Source organism: Borostomias antarcticus (assembly GCF_949987555.1).
Source record: "Borostomias antarcticus genome assembly, chromosome: 6".
Lineage (NCBI taxonomy): Eukaryota > Metazoa > Chordata > Actinopteri > Stomiiformes > Stomiidae > Borostomias > Borostomias antarcticus.
In genome coordinates, this window is record NC_140239.1 from 31,528,050 (window position 1) to 31,549,696 (window position 21,647).

General features: G+C 50.1%; 1 protein-coding gene across 1 annotated transcript; it reads right to left on the bottom strand.

Moving 5' to 3' along the window:
* Nucleotides 1–9,237: 9,237 nt before the first annotated feature.
* On the bottom strand, nucleotides 9,238–21,109 carry mideasa (mitotic deacetylase associated SANT domain protein a; the record flags this gene model as incomplete). The annotated part of the gene is made up of 13 exons (XM_084440155.1): nucleotides 20,720–21,109; nucleotides 18,021–19,774; nucleotides 15,322–15,540; nucleotides 14,639–14,981; nucleotides 13,246–13,312; nucleotides 12,313–12,452; nucleotides 12,068–12,171; nucleotides 11,880–11,955; nucleotides 11,591–11,679; nucleotides 11,321–11,464; nucleotides 11,057–11,179; nucleotides 10,476–10,654; nucleotides 9,238–9,517 (listed from the first exon to the last, which is right to left on the bottom strand). Exons 2-13 carry the CDS (start codon nucleotides 19,482–19,484, stop codon nucleotides 9,238–9,240), a joined length of 3,228 nt encoding a protein of 1,075 aa, XP_084296281.1. The 5' UTR covers nucleotides 19,485–19,774; nucleotides 20,720–21,109.
* Between the last annotated feature and the right edge of the window lie 538 nt (nucleotides 21,110–21,647).

The window sequence follows — 21,647 nt, forward strand, 5'->3', positions numbered from 1 at the left end:
GTTCAGTCTTACACCCTTATACATCCATGCATCAGTGTCTAGTTGGCTTTTCCTGTTTGCACCTGGTCTTCTCTCTGTTCCTAGATTCTGACCATATGTGTCCTGGCACTGAGAACAGAGAAAACTAGACTAGAATCAGCAGAAAACCTCGTATCACCATCCAACCCTTCTGTCTCTAATAAATGGTACAACTAAAGGACCAAGAAATACATATTTGATTGCCAGGCAGATAGATGAGTTCTTGGTGTGAGAATTACTGTAAACAACCCTGATTAATTCAGGCTTCAGGCACCAGATGCACTCTCATCTAATTGACAATAAAGCCAAACTAAAAGAGTTTCTTCATGTGATGTCATCTTTATTCATCAAAGAGGCAGAAGAGACGGAGAACGCGCTGCAGTTTGTGTCTGTTAAAATTCAAAGTGACCGTTCGTAAATGCAACCCTGCCATTAAATGTTTCATAACTCTCTTCCCCAGAGGTAAAGTGAGAAAGGCCAGTCCATGTGTTCAGTATTAGGATCATGTTGTCCTGTCCTCTTTTTGCAATCAGACCCCCCGGAGTGGAAGGAGACCAGGCAATTCCGCCACGTTGGTGAGAGACACTGAAAGCAGTTAAAGTAGGGAAAGGTAATTCACTATGTTGTATAAACTACTATGATTCCCTTTCATCAGTTTACTGACCTAAAGGAAACCACAAGGGATGCTTTGTTTTCCTTTTCTCTTTTATTACTTTTATGTGTATACAGTGCATGTATATATGGGTATGAATGTGTATGTATTTATGCATATAGATAGATAGATAGATAGATAGACAGACAGACAGACAGACAGACAGACAGACAGACAGACAGACAGACAGACAGACAGACGACACAGACAGACAGACAGATAGATAGAAAGATAGAAAGATAGAAAGATAGATAGATAGATAGATAGATAGATAGATAGATAGATAGATAGATAGATAGATAGATAGATAGATAGATAGATGTCGTTCTCCACACATATCACATCCGTCACACGCTCCTGCAGATTCCTGCTCTACAACATCAGGAGGATTCATCCTTTCCTCACTGATGAAACGGCGCAGGTGCTCATCCAGGCCCTGGTCATCTCCCGCCTGGACTACTGCAACTCCCTCCTCGCTGGGGCACCGGCGTCAGCCATTAAACCTCTGGAACTTGTCCAGAAAGCTGCTGCTCGCCTGGTGTTCAACCACCCCAAGTTCTCCCACACAACTTCCCTTCTCCGTTCCCTACACTGGCTCCCTGTAGCGGCTCGCATCCAGTTTAAAACTCTGGCGCTAACCTACAGGGCAATGAAAGGAACAGCCCCCTCCTACCTCCAGGCCATGGTCAAACCCTACACCCCCTCCCGACCGCTACGCTCTGCTACCTCGGGGCGACTGGTTGCCCCGTCACTCCGAGGCCCCTGTGGTCGATCGACACGGTCTGCCTTAGAGGTTCAAAAGCCTTTCGAGCCTCATCAGCCTCTGGCGTCCATCTCCTCATCCTCAACCCCGTGGTCACTGGTCGTATCCTCTATCACCCTAACGTCGCCGGTAACAGAGACGGTAGAAGGTTTTTACATAATGGAGATGTCATCAAGTCTTCTGGTTCTGAGGAGATGGAGGGTGAACAGGTTTGGTCCAGCATCTGAACAATGGATCCCACCTAAGAGCTTCTGAGTTTTTATTAGGACTGAGTGTTTTTATTAGGACTATTCAACACATTCATCACAGATCACTTAACTGTACTGAGACTAATTGCATTTGGCTATGCATTGGCAATAAGTGGTGTTGAGGCTTTTGCTGCAACAACAAGCACTCCCATCATGCATTGCCAATCATATCTTGATCAGATTTCCCTTGCGGTACTGACAAGGGTGCTTCCCCCACTGTAGTAAATCAAACAGACATTCACAATAAACATCAAAATCTGTTCAGTAGCCTGTTTTGACACAGTGTACAGAGAGAGATTTACAATGGGACCAAAAAAATCTTGCCGTCCAATTTTGATGTTCGTCGCAGTCTCTGATGGGATCAGCCCTGTACCGAGACGATTTAATTTAGCGCTGCTGAAGGGGAAAATGATATGATCGCTGGAGACAAATCGAGCTGGAACTGAGGTCAGCAACTGTCTGGCTCTCAGCTCGAAGTAAGGTCAGCATCTCTCAGAGTCTATCAGAGTGTTTTTATGCTGAGGAACCAAGAACTTCGCAAGAACTCCAGTCAACGCCTTTTGAAAGCATGTGCCTTCTCTAGTCGCTGGGGCAAAGGTTATCAGTGGTCACATGTTTGATAGTCTTATATATACTGTAAGGACAGATCCATACTCTCAAGCACGTATACTAACGGAGAGAAGCCCGCCTGAGACCCAGACGGTGGGAAGCTTACAGGCCTCTCCTTCTCTGTTCAGTGGACTCCACCACAGCACTAATGGACATGTGGACAAGGGCCAGAATCGATCAGACGGACGTAATGCAGAGAAATCTCTGAATCTCAGGATCTGGACCGCCCCCCCCCCCCGCCCCCCACTGTACCCTGGGCCGGCCCGGAACCCTCCTGATCTATACCCACAATCCATCACTCCTGGCTGCCCCGACCCTCCCTCCCTCCCTGCATAATCATGTCTGCGTTGGCCCCGACGGCGGCAGATGAGATGGGATGCGAGCCGAACACAGCGGGAACAGAGCAGGGGGTGAATCATGAGGATCAATCAGAGCATCCAGACCCGCCCGGGGGGGGGGAGGGCGGGGAGGCGGGAGGCTGATGGGCTTATGATGGATGGCAGGTTCACATCCCATCAGAAATGGTGATGCATCATAGCAGGGCTGCTGGGACTTTGGCCCTAAAGTGGTTGGCTCAGCGGTTTTGAGGAAGCGGTTCTCTTGCAGATGAGACCAGCGGGGAGACTTACGCCCGACGACGGTTTATGGATCGTCTGTGCAAGTGATTATCAAGAGCCAAGGCTTCTGATTTCAACACGCTAAGCATCTTTTAAAAGGAGGAGTTGAAACAGGAGGGGATATAAGCACCGCCCCCCCCCTCCCCCAACCAAAAAATAAAGAAAGTGCTGTGTGCTAAAAAAAGTTTCTCACCGTCGCAACCAAGCTCTGTGAAATACAATCACACGGGCGTTCATGGATGCAGACGTGGCTGGCTCCCCTTTCTTTTGCCGATGTTTTCACTCTCCCGGGCGGGCTGAGGATGAGTATTAACATAATGTGAGGGAGTAGTCTGTTTTGTCAGAGGAACGCCTTTGTCTCAGCAATGACTCAGCAAGGATGGGCTCCCAGAACATGCTCATCACCGGGCTGGCAGGAGTCAGGAAATCTGGCCCGAACAGCCCGTCCTTTTACTAAGTGCATTTGGCAATTCTACAGGCTGGATCATTATGTCGGTCAGATATCAGCGCGGTGGCCCTCGTCAAGAAGCTTTTTCTGTCGAGTCGACATAGAGGACAGCATTTCCCAAATTAAAAAGGAGTTAGAGAGCAGCCCGAGGCTTTTTTTCTCAGTTGTTGCTGTGCTAATGGAAATTGTTCCATCAACCTTAATGTGTTTAACATTCAGAGAGTTCATAAATCACTCCCCCCCCCCCCCCCTCTGAACTGTTTATAGTTCCTGGCTTTAAAGAATACAGGATTCCTCAGCCTTGCCAATATCGCTCCAGAAAGCCTGACAGAAGAGGAACGAGATGTCACTTCTAGGCCTTGTAAGCCCCTCGGATGGCCTGGAGGGGGGGGTGGGGAGGGGGGAGGGGGGAGTGGGGAGGCAGAGTGCACTGTGGGACGCGGTCACGGGGGGGCTGAGCGATGGAAGCATGGGGCGCTCGTCCCTTTAAAGCCCATACCTCACGCTCTATAGATCCCGGGGGCAGGACGGCCTCACCTCATCACAGGAAGCGTTCGCCGGAGAGGGGCGGGCGCTCGGTCGTCTGTCTCGCTCTCGCCCGTGACGCCGGGGACGATGACAGGCGCGCGTCTCCCGTCAGCTCCTTGTCGTCTCTCTGATACAGTCTCCTCCGAGCCCCCCTTCCTGGGCTAGAGGAGGTGGATGAACTGGTCTACCCCCACTCCGCCGTTTGCATAACGGTGCGAGAGTTATGCTGCTGACGCGGCTAAAGTACTGACAGATGGCTTTAATTCGGTTAAGTGAGTTAGTGTGCGCCGACCTAGCGAGAGCTTGATCTATGATGCGCCTCGTGGCCTCTTTGGTTCAATACAGACCGGGGCCAAATCTTACGGTGCCCGTCCACAAAACTGGGGAGTGTGAACAGGGATGGGAGCAGAGAGGAGCAGAGGAGAGGAGAGGAGACAAGAGGAAAGGAGAGGAGACGAGAGGAGGAGAGGAGAGCAGAGGAGAGGAGAGGAGAGGAGAGGAGAGGAGAGGAGAGGAGAGGAGAAGAGAAGAGAAGAGAGGAGTGGAGTGGAGTGGAGTGGAGTGGAGTGGAGAGGAGAGGAGAGGAGAGGAGAGGAGAGGAGAGGAGAGGAGAGGAGAGGAGAGGAGAGGAGAGGAGAGGAGAGGAGAGGAGAGGAGAGGAGAGGAGAGGAGAGGAGAGGCAGTTTATAGAAGCCAATCTGAGAGAGGCGTTTTAAGGGTCAGGAGTCAGTAAGGATGATTGGATTTGTGGTCCCTGAAGGCCAGTGACGACAGGCTTGACATAAAACTGATTGATTATTTAATGGCCTTGCTGAATTGATTCAAATGATTCCAATTCTGCGTCAATGACTGTTGTGTGTGGCCCATAAGATCATATCCCGGTGCACAGTCATATCTGGCCCAGGGCCAGCAAGACATTGACACGAACTCTCACAGGTCACACTCGGAAAATGATTCAACGTCTCAGTTGATTAAAAATTCCATTGTAATAAGGGTATGACCGTAGATGATCTCATTGGCCATTTCTACCTAACGTCGATTTTAACCTCGGCCTTGCTGGACAAGAACAACTGATCGGACCGTTCGTCTTCTGAGACAGTGATGTTCCTGTTGCCCTTGTGCTGAGCTCACGCTCTGGGCTCCTTCCACAGCACGACGACCCCCGACCCGTCTCTCGCTCACCCCCGACCCGTCTCCCGCTCACCCCCGACCCGTCTCACGCTCTGGGCTCCTTCCACAGCCCGACGCCCCCGACCCGTCTCACGCTCACCCCCGACCCGTCTCACGCTCTGTGCTCCTTCCACAGCCTGAAGCCCCCGACCCGTCTCTCTCTCTGGGCTCCTTCCACAGCCCGACACCCCGACCCGTCTCTCTCTCTGGGCTCCTTCCACAGCCCGACGCCCCCGACCCGTCTCCCGCTCACCCCCGACCCGTCTCCCGCTCATCCCCCGGTCTGCTCCTAATGGCGTCTTATTAGCAGGCAGAGTGCTCCACCATGACATTTGATCCCTGCTGCCTCAGCACTAACCACAGGGGAATACCGGACCACGGCCGGCTCCCTCCGAGAGCTGCCAGGCGACGCGGACAGTGTGTATTCTGTAGTTCTCAAACAAAGGTGATCTTTGTGGTCGGTTTTTATATGAAAAATTAATAAGGTGGCGTGTTTCCAGCTGCGTAAAGTAGGTCTACTTTTTTTTTTTTTTCCTGTGGTGACATTATAGCACGGAGCGACATTCCTGTCTACCTGGAAAGGCCACGGGATAAATTTCAATGCTTCGCCCCTCCTGACAAAAGGCAGCCTTTCAGACTAGCCCCTTTCAGGACTGCACTATTACCAACCAGATAGTAACACTCGGCTCGGTTCAGACCTCCCTCTCTGTCTCACTTCTACAGCCGACAGCTCTTCTCTGCGAGTTGCAGATGTCTCAGTGTGATGAGTGTGGGATAAAGCGCTGGGACTCTTATTCTCATCTCCAGGGCATCTGTGTCACATCTCATCTCTCTAAGTGCTGTGCCAGCCGGTCCTGCCCGCTACAGAGTGCTGAGTTGTGTCACCTCTGGTTGAACTGCGTCGCTCTTCGATCAGAACCCCCTGCCACCTCCGGACAGCTGGCCTCCGCTCTCAGACACGCAGACTGACCGGACCTACCTAGTGCAGCGGATCACTGAAAGAATCGTTCACATGGTGATGCAAGCATGAGATTTGGCACAAATACTCTCTAAGGGCCACTCTTTTGGAAAAAGGCGTTAGCCACTCAAAAATTCAAGATGGCGATCTTTTTTCAAGATGGCCGCCAAAACGTTCGAATGTTACTTATGTCAATCGTTGAAATGGTGATGCAAGCATAAATGTTGGCAAAAATACTCTCTAAGGGCCACTCTTTTGGAAAAAGGCAATGGCCAGTAAAAATTCAAGATAGCGACCATTTTTCAAGATGGCTGCCATTCCTGTCATATATTCATTGTCACTGTCTTCAAATGGTGATGCAAGCATACATTTCAGCACAAATACTCTCTTAAGGGTCACATGTATGGAACAAGGTGTTGGCTAGGGTTGCAAAGTTCAAGGAATTTCATTAATCGATAACTGTTAACCTTAACAAACGATAGTCGATTAATTGATAAGAACATCCCACGCCGGACTGCACTTTGCTCGCTCGCTTGCTCGCAAGTCTAGCCTCATCCACACTAACAGCTGTGCTCGATCTATCGTACATCAGGACCACAAACTTCTCCAGGATCTCCAGGTCAACATCAGTCACTACAAGCCCTTTGCAGGCTTCATTTATTTTGTCTGTCTGACAAAGACAACATTTCTTCCAATCAGTTTGCCTCTTGGCTAACGTGGGATTTGCATTTGCCATTTTTTGTGATTGAGGTCTGATTAAGGCCGAGGGGTAATCCTTTTACCAACTTAATCAAAGTGATGCCACACATTCAGGTATGGGATACAACTAGGTTCGGGTTACCTACACCTAGCCCGATCATTCATCCAGTGCCATTTAAGTCCCGTGTGATCTGTACACCTTCCAGGGAAAGTTTACATGAACAAGTCCTGTATTGCCCCTCTTACCCTTGACTCGGCTCTCCCACGCTGGCACAACCTGTCAATTCAGGTGCAGCTATCTAACTACAGTACATCTAACTATTATTACTAGCTTATTGATTAGGGGCTGTTAGACAGCATTTGTGACACTAAGCTAAGCTATACTATCACTATTAGTCAACAACAACAGTATTAGTAGAACTAGATCAGCTGATACTGAACCCCCTGCTGAGTTTCACAGTAGTGTTGTCACCATTGTGCCCTGGTTGTGTGACATTCACTGTATTAAACAAAGCGTGCCTCAACCCACTCAATTGTGCTCTGATAACAAACCAATGGGTCTATTGGAATCTACAACACCTATAGACCAAAAAATTGTGTTTCTGTGTTTTAGAAATGGCGTCCATCTTGAAAAATGGTCACCATCTTTAATTTTTCAGAGGCCATTGCCTTTTTCCATAAGAGTGGCCCTTAGAGAGCATTTGTGCCAAATTGTATACTTGCATCACCATTTGAACGATTGACATAATGAACATTCGACGGAAATGGCGGCTATCTTGAAAAATGGTCGCCATCTTGAATTTTTGAGTGGCTAACGACCTTTTCCAAAAGAGTGGCCCTTAGAGAGTATCTGTGCCAAATTTCACGCTTCCATCACCATTTGAACGATTCTCTTGAAATATGCAATTATCTGCTGCACTAACCCAGACTCCGCCCATGTCAACACATGTTTTTGTTTACTTTTTTGCTAGACTCTTTGTACCCTGACACAATTTTCCCTTTCTGATATAATGGAAATGATAAGCTTGGCAACATGATGGAACTGTATCAAGATGCGACATCATCACGTCTTCAAGACCACATATCTCCCCTCCCTGTGATAATATGATGCTCTGTTTTGACCTGCTGGACGTAATGGAGATGCTCAAGTTCCAGTAACAACACGCAGGAGTTACTTATTACATGGCAACACCATTCAGTATTCCAAGAGGAAGGATTCCGTTTATATAAATATCCGTGAGGCTAAAATGATAATACCGGCTCATGAGGGACGCAGTTTGGAACCATGGAGCGGATGGTTTGTAACTTGGAGAACTATTTGTTCCGATGTCGCGCTGTCTCCCTCTAGTGGAGGGTTTTAGCCCCAGCTTTCATTTGGGCCGTCAGGTAAGCACACTATCAACCCTGATGATCACCATTAACACTCTATCAACCCTGATCACCATTAACACACTCTATCAACCCTGATCACCATTAACACTATCAACCCTGATGATCACCATTAACACACCGGAACACAAAGAAAACCACACAAAGGAGTGAATAGTGAATTGATAAATGTTTTAATAAGAATTTTCAAATTCTTCAATTCAAAAGGCAGTTGACATGATTGATTAGTTACATGTTGTCAAGATCATTTCATTGCAATATTTTAAATATATTTCATAAACATTCTTATTTTATATTTACGTAATACAAAGTATTTTTGTATTAAGACACATTCAATTATAACAGTCCCTTATTGTAATATGTAATATTGTAATACGTGCAATTCAACCTTAGAGTTAGATGGCCATTCTTAAAATTCACCAAAATATTTTCTTTAAAAAAAGCAAATGAAGAATTTATACAAAGATAATATAGGCTATAATCCCCAATTTTTGAACAGACTCAGAAGTATAAAAATGAAAAGTTCCTTTGATCGTCATCATAGTATTGCAAAATAAACATCCTCAGAAAAACTAGTTTGACAATAACAAGAGCAACTATTAGAGTAAGCCCACACAAACAGTATTTCAATATCGATATTCAATTAAATAAGTGATATAAAAGGAGCGAGATTGGCAAAAGCTGTAGCGAAGCAAACAATACAAGTGTATTTACAAAAATATATTTTCATGTGAAAGTAAACGGAGAGAATTCTTCGTATGGATGTGGAGTGAGAAGAAAGTAGCTGGAAGACTGCAAGGAGGCACTTAGGTGAGACGAGCTCCATTTCATGTGTTTATGTAAAGATTACTGTGCCTACTCCGTTCTCCTGTAAATAAGATACACCCCCCTCGCTTAACCTTTGACTCGCCAAAACCGCTCTCTCTCTCTCCCTCTCCCCTCTCCCTCTGCTCTCTCTCTCCCCGCTCTGCTCTCCCTCTCCCCTCTCCCTTCCTCCCTCTATGCTCTCCCCTCTCTCGCTCTGCTCTCCTTCTCCCTCTCCCCTCTCTCCTTCTCCCTCTCCCCTCTCTCGCTCTGCTCTCCTTCTCCCTCTCCCCTCTCTCCCTCTCCCCTCTCTCCCTCTCCCCTCTCCCCTCTCTCACTCCCAGTCCTCGTCATTTTCATCCTCCGCCTCTGACGACTCCTCTCGGCTGCTGAGCTCCGCCCTCTCTCTTGCTCTGTCCCCGCCCCCGTTCTGCCCCGCCCCCGCTGCCTCTCTGGCCCGCGCCTCCTCCTCGGCCGCCATGGCCGCCGCCGCCACCGCCGCCGCTGCCGCCGCCCGCTCCTCCTCCTCCTTCAGGCGCAGCGCGGCGGCCTTCTTCTCCTGCTCCGCGTGGCTCTTCATGTGGGCGCTGCGGCTCTTCACCTTGTAGAACACCCTGGGGGTCAGAGAGCAGATGAACACATGAGCAGTGACCTGGGAAGTGGCGGCGCGGTAGAGCGGCCGGCTGGGGATCGCAAGGTCCCCGGTTCGATCCCAGCTCCTGGCGTTGTGCTGAAGTGTCCTTGAGCAAGACGCTGAGTCCTCATCACTCACGTGCGGCACGGTGGCGCAGAACCTAGTACTGTCTCCTCACAGCATGAAGGTCTCTGGGCCTTTCTGTGAGGAGTTTGTTGTTCTCCCCGTGTTCACAAGGGTTTCCCCCACAAAGAACCCACTGCTTAATCTCCAGAACCTCAGAACTTACTTTATTCTATTCACCAAATGGAGGCTCGCATTGTTAAGATTGAGAACCAATTCTCATTTACAATCAACTGTCATTCTCTGCAAACAGCACATCGGTTACACTCTCCTGCAGATTCCTGCTCTACAACATCAGGAGGATTCGCCCTTTCTTCACTGATGAAACGGCGCAGGTGCTCATCCAGGCCCTGGTCATCTCCCACCTGGACTCCCTCCTCGCTGGGGCCCCGGTGTTGGCCATCAGCCTGCTGGAGCTTGTCCAGAAGCCTGTAGCTCACCTGGTGTTCAATCGCCCCAAAATCTCCCACACAACTTCCCTGCTCTGTCCTCTACACTGGCTCCTTGTAGCAGCTTGCATCCAGTTTAGGACTCTTGCACTGTAAACATTCTAGTAAAAGTCAGTCTCCTGACATTACATTCCAGTCATTTAGCAGACGCTTTTATCCAAAGCGACTAAGAATAATTGCATTTAACGTAGGAAGAGCCAATGTACTACTACTCACCAGAACTCACAAGTGCATCTTCTTTCTAAAACAAGTGACTAAGAGCATTTACTAGTGCTGAAGGCAAAGTGCAAGAATAGCAATCTAAAACACAATAGGTGCTTAGTTCAGTGAAGTCCTGGTCATTTTTCCCGCTAAACAGACACTGACCTGGTGCACTTTTTGCAGGGGAACACGCCCTCTGGTTCCTGCGAGGGTTTGGGGGGCGCCCGGCTCTTCTTGGCTGCAGACTCGGGCCGGGGTTTGCGGGCGGCAGGGGGAGGGGTGGACTGGGGGTGAGCCTCCTTATTCACAGCATCTCTGTCTTTCAGCACCAACACACTTCCTGTCTGTTGGGCCAAAACATGTCACAGTTATGGTAAATGGTAAATGGACTGCACTTATATAGCGCTTTTCCACCTTAGTGGCACTCAAAGCGCTTTACAATGACCTCTCATTCACCCATTCACACACACACTCACACACCAATGGCGGTAGCTGCCATGCAAGGTGCTAACCTGCTCATTGGGAGCAATTTGGGGTTAGGTGTCTTGCCCAAGGACACTTCGACATGTGGACAGTCGGAGCTGGGATTTGAACCGCTGACCCTTCGATCATTGAACGATTGTTACTGTCACTGTGTTACTATATATTCCACCACATCATTGAGACCTCTCAAAAGTGTTAGTATAGAATATAACGAATAGACTAAAACCTGGTACAACTAAAGGGTGAAAAGGAAGACTACTTACGTTCTCATGGGCCTGTAGTGTCTGAGAAACCTGCCCCTGGCCACCATCTTTGTTCTGGTCACATGACTCTTCCCACTTCCTGTTGTCTCCTGCTTCCTGAGACACTTTTGATTGCTGAGAGCTCTGAGATGGCGAATAAAAAGGTATAGCACAGGAAAAACTAATAGTATCAACGGCAATGAATGAACAGTGATTATATCACTAAACTTTTGTTTTTTAATCAACAGTCTTTATTTATTCTTAGAATCGAATTAGCTACAGTACCTTGACATCCACTATAGACTCTGCGGTCCTCTCCACCGGCGAATCAGAAGGGCCGTAGGTCAAAGTTCCACTGCGCCCTATCTTCACCTGCTTCTTATATGTGTAGTAGAACTCCACACACTGTGCCATAGTCTTTGTCCGCACCTGTGAACACACACACGCGTAAAACACACACACACTTATTTATTACCTCACACTGCTCACCGAGTTAGTGATTATGAGTGAGTCACGCGGCGTGAGAAGCCATGTGGCCTGATTAAACGTGCGTACCAGTTTCTGTACCATGAAGAAGTCCTTCCTGTAGGCTGATATCCCTTTGTTGAAGTAGCGTTTCTCTGCTGGGGTCCAATTGTCTGACCCTGAGGATAAATGAGTCACAGCACCGTCGATATTAGCGCGCGTGTGTGTGTGTGTGTGTGTGTGTGTGTGTGTGTGAGAGAGAGATGGACAGATTGGAGGAAAGGGGTTGTAAACATGAAGACTTGAGTTTCTGTAAATGTGTGACCAACACATCACCCTTTAACCAGCTTCCCTGTTCCCCTGTAAATCACTCCTCTACCTGAGTAGTGGTAGTCAGCCAGCGGATGGCCTTTGGAAAAAATGGGTTCCTTCAGCAGCAGGAGAGCCAGCGCTCCCTGGGGATCGACACAATTCATCAGCGTGAGCAAATCATTTAACACAATCAGTTACCGCCGCGCTGTGACCACATCAATCTCCAGGTCAGCTGAGGACGGGCGCGGTACTCACGAGGACATCGCCCCTGCTTTCATGCAGACAGTGTAGCGCCAACTCCTGGTTCGTCCCTCCTCCGTGGAAGGCGCTGGAACAGGCCAAGTTCATCAGTTCGTCCACTAGAGGGGGGAAGTGAGCAGGATTCGGAGGGAGAGGGGGGAGGAGGCGGAGGAGGGTGATAGAGAGGTGGTGAGTTGCATTTAAAACCGGGGTGTTCTTTCTGTGCGGGTCAAGCCGAGGAGGTGGGGGAGTGTCTGTACCCGTCTCATGCTCTGATTGGCTGAGCGGCTCCTGGACAGGGAGCCAGACCACGTCGGCCCGGTACTGATCACTCTGGGTCAGGGAGCGATCTCGCAGCTCGGGGACCTCCGCCTGGTACTGCAGCCCGATGTTTATACGCCTGGACATCCACCAGACAAGAGGGAGAGAGAGAGAGAGAGAGAGAGAGAGAGACAGAGGGAGAGAGAGAGACAGAGGGAGAGAGAGATAGAGAGTGAGAGAGAGAGAGGGGGAGAGAGAGAGAGAGAGAGAGAGAGAGACAGAGGGAGAGAGAGAGACAGAGGGAGAGAGAGAGAGAGGGGGAGAGAGGGAGGGGGAGAGAGAGACAGAGAGAGGGAGAGAGAGAGAGAGAGAGTGAGAGAGTGAGAGAGAGAGAGAGAGAGAGAGAGAGAGAGGGAGAGAGAGACAGACACAGAGAGAGAGTAGTAGTAGGGAAAGAGAGGGAGAAAGGAAAATCAAAGCCGAAAGAGCAAGAGAGATTCAGATTTAACAAACATAGTGACTCCAAAAACACTGTAATGATGCACCATGTTGTGGAAGGAGTAATATATTAATTCAAAGATTATTCAGATAACCGTAAATAATTCAAATAACTAAAGAAATAAACTGAACTAGATAAGACGGTAACATAGCCGGGTGGTTTGAACGATCAACACCTTAGAGCCTGCAGGGCCTTCTGGGAAGGCAGAGCGGAACAGGTGAGTCTTAAACTGTCTGGTCAAAGACGAGAGAGAGAGCACAGCAGCACTGGTCACTGTGAGAGACGGCGTGTTTGAGGACGAGAGAGAGAGCACAGCAGCACTGGTCACTGTGTGGAGACGGCGTGTTTGAGGACGAGAGAGAGAGCACAGCAGCACTGGTCACTGTGAGAGACGGCGTGTTTGAGGACGACGGTTCAGGAGGCAGATACTCACGGGTCAAAGCTGACGGGCGTGGCGTCGGTGAACAGAGGGAGGACCGGGGGGGTGATGTCAGAGCTGGCTGGAAAACACACAGGAGGACACAGAACCATTAGGGCCCAATCTGGACTGATCGACAGAACCTTTAGGGCCCAATCTGGACTGACACAGAACCCTTTAGGGCCCAATCTGGACTGACACAGAACCTTTAGGGCCCAATCTGGACTGATGAACACAGAACCTTTAGGGCCCAATGTGGACTGATGTAATGGCTGTGTAAATGGGCCCCATCTCTGAATGCAGCCCTTGGTTAGAGAAAGCTAAAAGACGAGTTGATGTGGGAAAAAGGGAACTATGAGTCTGTCTGCACACTGGCGAGAATAAAGAGTGATGCAAGATAGGATTTAGCTGACAAGGACAATAATGAAGAAGCAGTCAGAGTTAAGGCTTACGGACAGAGTCAGAGTTAAGGCTTGCTCCAGCACGCATGCGCACAGGCCAGCGCGCAGACTGGCTATTCTCCGGCTCACATTCTCTGCGCTACGATCGTTGTTGGTGCCGAGAATATTGTCGTCGTCATTCGTCAGCAACAATCCGATCGTAGCGCAGAGAATGTGAGCACCAGTCTGCGCGCTGGCCTGTACGCATGCGTGCTGGAGCAAGTGGGGAAAGGCGTGTAAAGATCATATTACAGAGGCTAAAGACCCCGTATTTGAAAACCACAACAATGCCTCGCGTTGAGGAATCTCAACTGTCGATTCATACAATCTGATTGATGAAAACAACCGTTTAGCGGCCGAAAATAGATTTTGAGAAACTGCATTCTCGGTGCCCCGATCACCGTCATTACATGGATATACTGGCTCGCGCTGGATTTTAAATTTCTTCTACAGGCCTCCGAACTACACAAAAGTGATCTCGGTGAGTCAAACTTCTTATAATATGTCGTAAATAAGGTCCAGGTTGTCAAAAACGAGCATTGCCCTTTAAGGCTTATGGACAGAGTCAGAGTTAAGGTTTATGGACAGAGTCAGAGTTAAGGCTTATGGACAGAGTCAGAGTTAAGGCTTACGGACAGAGTCAGACTTAAGGCTTATGGACAGAGTCAGAGTTAAGGCTTATGGACAGAGTCAGAGTTAAGGCTTATGGACAGAGTCAGAGTTAAGGCTTATGGACAGAGTCAGAGTTAAGGCTTATGGACAGAGTCAGAGTTAAGGCTTATGGACAGAGTCAGACTTAAGGCTTATGGACAGAGTCAGACTTAAGGCTTATGGACAGAGTCAGACTTAAGGCTTATGGACAGAGTCAGACTTAAGGCTTATGGACAGAGTCAGACTTAAGGCTTATGGACAGAGTCAGACTTAAGGCTTATGGACAGAGTTGGCTAGAAACCCTTCTGGGGACTTACTGGAGCGCAGGAGGCTGCGTGTGCTGGACTTGGGGGTGGGCAGCGGGGGCAGGCTCTGGTTGCCGGCGGCGATGGAGGACAGGAAGGTGGAGAAGTAGAGTCCCGAGCCCTCGCGCACGGGGGAGAGGATGGGCGGGGGGGTGTAGGGGGGCAGGCTGAGGGGGTCCGGCAGGCGGATGGGCGAGCGCAGGTGGCTCTGGTAGGGGGTGATGCTGGAGTACACGGACGGGGCGATGAACATGGCCGGCTTGGGAGGAGGGATGATGAGGGGCTCGGGGCGTGGCCGTCTTTTGGACTTGGGCGATTTCCCGTCGTCGTCCGCCCCTGCGTCAGTCTCCCCTTCCTGAGTGAGACGGTGAGATTATCAGAGGAGGATTTCAGGGAATGACAGAGGAACTGGGGAAAGGGATGTCTGGCGCCCCCTGCTGGAACTGCTGCCTCCACAACCCGAACCCGGATAAGCGGATGATGATGGATGGATGGACAGAATAACTACTTGAGAAATAAACACTATAGTCAAGTAACAGACAAGAATGAGATGAAGGGGGGGGGGGGGGGGGGTTACTGGTAATTGCACATCATTAACTACACTGAAGGTGTTGGTAGCCCCCTTAGTTTCAGAGACTGACCATGCGAGATCAGAGGTCTTAGGTCAGAGGTCCCCGACCCCTCCCAGGACCTACCTGACCAATGCTCTCCGTCAGCGAGTTCCTGAGCGACCGGCGGCGAGCCACGATGACGGACGGCTTGTGTTCGGGTTGGGGCGCGGCGGCGTCACGCTGGCCCAGGCGGCCGAGGGGCCAGGCGCACGCGGGGTCGGTCTGACCCTGACGCACCGGTACGGACACGGGGATGACCAGGGGCACCATGCCAGCCTGCCTGCCCACAGCGCCCTCCTCCTGCTGGGAGGGGGAACACCGGGTGAGGTGAGAGAGAAGAGAGTGAGAGAGGGGAAGAGGAGAGAGACATGGAGGAGAGAGAAGAGAGTGAGAGAGGGGAAGAGGAGAGAGACACGGAGGAGAGAGAAGAGAGTGAGAGAGGGGAAGAGGAGAGAGACATGGAGGAGAGAGAAGAGAGTGAGAGAGGGGAAGAGGAGAGAGACATGGAGGAGAGAGAAGAGAGTGAGAGAGGGGAAGAGGAGAGAGACATGGAGGAGAGAGAAGAGAGTGAGAGAGGGGAAGAGGAGAGAGACACGGAGGAGAGAGAAGAGAGTGAGAGAGGGGAAGAGGAGAGAGACACGGAGGAGAGAGAAGAGAGTGAGAGAGGGGAAGAGGAGAGAGACATGGAGGAGAGAGAAGAGAGTGAGAGAGGGGAAGAGGAGAGAGACATGGAGGAGAGAGAAGAGAGTGAGAGAGGGGAAGAGGAGAGAGACATGGAGGAGAGAGAAGAGGAATAGACAGAGGGCGTTGTGTGTGTGTGTGTGTGTGTGTGTGTGTGTGTGTGTGTGCGTGTGTGTGTGTGTTTACACGTGAGTAAACATCCCGTTCTACATAGGCTTTAACGACAGAATAGAAACCCTGAAGCCATTGTTTGTCAGCCAGTAGGTTTACACTCTTCCACACACACTTCCACACACACACACACACACACACACACACACACACACACACTCACACACTCACACACACACAAACAGGGCTGCAGTATAACATGGATATTACCTTACAGGCCTATTCTGTGTTGTTGTACTATCACATGTACAGGAGAACACAGCATACATGTGGCAATGCTCCCCATATCATTACACATCCCATATACAGCACATCCTATTTAGGAAAAACTAACTGAATCCAACATGGCGCATGCCAGAATCGACCTCCGCATTGTGCTCTCCTCAACTTTCCCCTGATCCGGCGAGGCCAACTCAATGCTATACTGGCTGCGGATTCAGCCTTGGGATTGTGAATAAACAGTAGTAGGCCTGTCTGGAGCCGCTGTGCATTGTGGGAGTGTTCTGCAGCCCTGCCCGAGCTGCCCTCCTGGGCCACGGTCCGGCCCCGCCCTGTCCGTGAATAGCTGGGGAGATATGGAGGAATGTGGAGGTGTGCAGACATGCAGCCCATTCAACACTGCAGCCAGTACCACCTCTCTCTCGCTCTCTCTCTCTCTCTCTCTCTCTCTCTCACCTCTCTCTCACCTCTCTCTCTCTCTCTCTCTCTCTCTCTCTCTCTCTCTCACCTCTCTCTCTCACCTCTCTCTCTCTCTCTCTCTCTCTCTCTCTCTCTCTCTCTCTCCCTCCCTCCCTCCCTCACTCACTCTCTCCCTCCCTCTCTCTCTATCCCTCTCCCTCCCTCTCTCCCTCCCTCCCTCCCTCTCTCCCTCCGTCTCTCTCCCCCCCTCTCTCTCTCTCTCTCTCTCTCTCTCTCCCTCTCTCTCCCCCCCCTCTCTCCCTCCCTCTCTCTCCCCCCTCTCTCCCTCCCTCTCTCTTTCCCTCCCTCCCTTTCCCTCCCCCTCTCCCCCTCTCCCTCCCCCTCTCCCTCTCTCCCTCCCTCTCTCCCCCTCTCTCCCTCCCTCCCTCCCTCTCTCCACACACACGCCCGCTCCTTTCCTGCCCGAGGGCCAATCGTCTCCACCCATCTCAAAATGAACAAAACAAGGAATGACTATGTTCTCCCTGACTCCACCCGGAAGTGTTTCAATGTCGTCTCGTGTTTTGGTTTTGAAAGAATGCGAGCTACAAATGTTATACAACGCAGCTGCTTCAAGTGGGTGTGCCCGGTGAATGTAAACATTATAAATCCTTGACCGCAAGGTTATGGAGCTTTTCGCTCACTAATAAAGCATGGAAGATGACATGGATTAATCTAATCCAAACGGAGGACTGTAAGAAAAGCTGTAGTTCAGGTTGCACAAGTATCTAGTGACTAACAATAAAGGCAATGAACCATGTGATTGTGTGCGTGTGTGTGTGTATGTGTGTGTGTGTGTATGTGTGTGTGTGTGTGTACTCTGCTACAGCCTATAGGCCTCTATTTTTGAAAAGTAGACAGAAGCATTTTTGTGAGGTCTACATCATAAGGGAAGTCCTCCATTAAACCATGTTCTTCCTCATTTGAGAGGGAACAGAGTTGTGTAGTGGAACAGAGTTGTGTAGTAGTACAGAGTTGTGTAGTAGTACAGCAGCTTTGCAGTGTGACACAATCACTCGTATCTCCAGTCTTACTGAAAAAGTTTGGGCTGCCTCCTATTGCAAGAACATATGGTTCATCAATATCAAACTTTTATTTCCCTCAAGTTAGACGGGTTAGAAGAGTAGTAAGTATGAGAAGGATGGGCCAGGTGGGCCACGTTTATGAAGCGTGAGGCAATGAAAATTCTGTGTGTAAAGGTCTCTCTTCGGAAAAAAAATAGAGACAACAAATAAACACCTATTTCTATTTACCTTGGACATCTTGGCCGGCAGGGACTCCATCTCTGAGGCCTTCTGAGCAAGAGTCTCCAGGTTGATCTCTTTCGACGCCCTCCTTCTCCTGCGGGTGCTCTGGATAACCCCCCCTGAGGGTGCCGGCGCCTCCCCGGCCCTGACCCCGTCCCCCCCGGCCGCCAGTCCGTTCTGGGGAACCAGGGGCTCCCTGGAGCTCTGTGTCCAGGGGGTGAGGGACGGGGGCCCGCCCAGCGGGGACAGCCCGTCCCTGGAGAGCCTGCGGGAACGCCGGGGGAGGACCTGAGGGGCGTCGGACGGCTCGGCCGAGTCCGGCGTGATCTTCTGGCCGCAGGAGTCCGGCGTGGCCGAGGAGTCACTCGCTCGTCTCTCTGCCTCTTGGGGCTGTCCTTGAGCGTTCGTCAACTGGACGTTGTCCTTCTGAGGGGGCGGGCTGGCGCTAGACGGGCAGCTGTCAGTGGATTGGTAACTCAGGAAGTGTTGGCTTTGCTGCTGTTTTTGCTGCAACTGGGGTTGCGGTATTTCCTGTTGTGGTAAATTGTGTGGTGGCTGCTGCTGCTGTTGCTGCAATTGGTGTATTTGTTGCCTTTGTCCTTGCATTTGCTGCAGACGATACTGTTGCATTTGCAGTTGCTGTTGTTGGATTTGATGCTGTTGCATTTGGTGTTGCTGCTGTATCTGTTGCTGCTGCTGCTGTTGCAGCTGTTGTTGTTGTTGATGCTGCTGCTGCTGCATTTGGTGCTGCTGCATCTGTTGCTGAAGCTGCAGCATTTGGTGTTGGGTTTTAGGCTGCTCGCTGTAGCTCAGGTTGGGCATCCCCTTGTTGCCCTGAAACACCTGGTAGTACCCCGAGGGCATGTGCTGCTTAGTGGGTCCGAACGCCAGCTGGAAGGGCTGCAGCATAGACCCTGTCATAGTGTGGGCGGGGGCGTGGGACTGACCCTGGATGTCCACGCCCTTACGGCCCTGCTGGAAGGCCTGGATTTGGGCTTGGCGCATTGCAGCGGTAGCCTGCTCCCATTCCAGCCCTCTGGCCTGGGCCTGGGCTGCCTCCCTGTAAACCTCCATGGACCCCGGGTCGGGCTTTTCTCCCTCCAACTGCAGAGCGCCTCCATCATGGCCGCCCTTGGGGAACGCCATCTGGGCCCTGACGTTGTTCATTCCGGCCATGTACGGGCCAAAGTTCTGCCAACAGGTTTGTCCAGGGGCCTCCTGAGACCAGCCTGGACCCTGTGCGGGGTCCTGGGGCATCCATTTCACGGGGGCAGTTGACTGGTAGTGTACCCTACCTTGGGGCCCCTTCTCTGGGTTGAAGACACCAGAACCGCCTCCAGAATCACTGTGGACGGGCTCTAGGACCGGGGGTCCGAGCCCGTAGAACACATCCCCAGACTCCTTCATGGCTGCAGCCCGATGCTTGCCACCCTTGTCAATGTTTACTTTCTGCTGAGGAGGAAGACTCATAATATCATCTAACTAAATAACAACAACAAGTGATGAGTCAGTGGCGGACCTTCTTTTTTCAGCCCTTACTTGGTTTTTAACAGGGATCGGACCAATACCGTTTCGTCTTTACTTCCCTTGTCTGGTGGTGCTTTGTTTGGTTGTGTGAGCTGTGTGATTGGGGAGGAAACATAAACCCAACAGGAAAGGGTAGAGGGTGGAGACCACACACCTCCTCCCCGAGTCAGAGTCAGATCTGAAGCTCGCTGCAGCCCGTGACCATCCTGAGGCCCTCACTGGCCTGGACGACCCTGAAAGAGAAAAGAACGCATGTTTATAATCAAGGTATTCAAGTGTTTATAAACGCAAGTCTCGTCTTGGCCTCTGCACAGTGGGCCTAATATAGAGAAATCAAGATGAAAGACATTCAAAAGAGCAGTGCATCAGGGGGAAAATGATGGCGTGCACATTATACCGTAAAAGGAGCATTAAAGCCGTGTTGGCAGATTCTCGCTGCTGTAACAGTCGACTAAACGCGGTGTGTTTTGTGCAGAGCTGCCATTGGACACAACGAGAAATACAGGAAGCGAGAGAAAGACGTGCAGCTCTTCACTCTCTCGCGAGGCCCCCTGGTGCCTACCAAGGCCCCACTATTCAGCTGACTTTACATATAACCTTTTGTTGTGAAGAGGCCTACTGTGCTGCGACCAGTGGTGTGTGTGTGTGTGTGTGGGGGGGGGGGGGGGCGGAGGTATACGGAGTACACACACTTCTTTATGCATGGACCCACAGTATACCCACTTCTTTACGCATGGACCCACAGTATACCCACTTCTTTACGCATGGACCCACAGTATACCCACTTCTGTAAACACCGCTAATGTAAAAACGGTATCCTAACATTTCTGCTACAGTAGGCCTATACCCACTTCTTTAGTCACCACTACACCCCCGGTTGCAACATAGTTCACTTACTTTTAGTTACTACGTTACTGCAGCAAAGTAAACACACAACTACAACAACAACAATCACTACGCCTAAATTTAGGTGTGAAATCAAGTGTGTCCGCCAGGGTAGAGGACTCAAACTGACTCAACCAGTTTACAGACCGCACTAACTTTTAGGCCAGAACTGAGAACAACGTATAGCCTCATGCAATCGTTGCATATACGTTTACATATTGAAATAATGATTACGCGAATGTAAACAATCACACCAACTGGGGGGAAAAACATTTGTGTACTTTGATCCATACCGTTTCAATGTCGCATTGTGCATTTGACAGCGAGTTCCACGAAACGTCTTTGCTCGATTGGCCAAAGTCGAGTGCGCGCATCTCCATGATGAGATCATGCGCAACAGATCACACACTTCCACAACTTTCCTTCAGGCGAAGAAGTCAATAAGTTGCACTGAGATCAAAACGCGAGTATAGTGCCTTGAAAAATCGATGATCGGAAAACAAGTTTGTGCAGTGTCCAGTTAGACTACAGTATTGCGCGCTGTAAGATTGCACAGTTCCAGGAAAACATGTCCCCAACTTTCTCCTCGCACCAACTTGGACGCGCATAAACCACCGATTGCGTTCGTTATGAAAAATGCGACGTGCTTTGAATAATGTATGGATTTTCTCAGATTTGACAGCTGTTTACACCAGTCTTCCCCGTATTGAGCTATTGCATTCGGTTTGCTCAATTTGTGTTAATCTGGCAAGCTGCGCAAACACTTTGAAGTTCTAATGCGCACGAATAGCCTACGCCCTTCAACTGACGTCGTGTCATCCAATCCGGTCTTGTTTAGTCAAGCTCATCTCCATATCCGTGACACTTTTTTTTTCTTTTTTTTTTAACTTCTTTTACCAGTTTATTTGCTATAAAGAAATATCATATATCTGTTTGCTCGCTGTAATGTCTACTGTTGGAGCAATGTGGCCGGACACATATTGGACAACAGTGTCTGCAAGCAAATCTCTATTCAATTTAATGTAAAAAGCAACACCCACCTACAGTTCCCATGGCACCCATCCAAGATGTGCAATCTCTTCCAGGGGTCTGCGATCCGCGGCTCTCCAGTGACTCCCTGGCTTTGACCAAAAATTGGCTATGTGGAAATTAATAACTAGGCAAGGCAAGTTTATTGGTATAGCACATTTCAGCAACAAGACAATTCAACGTGCTTTACAT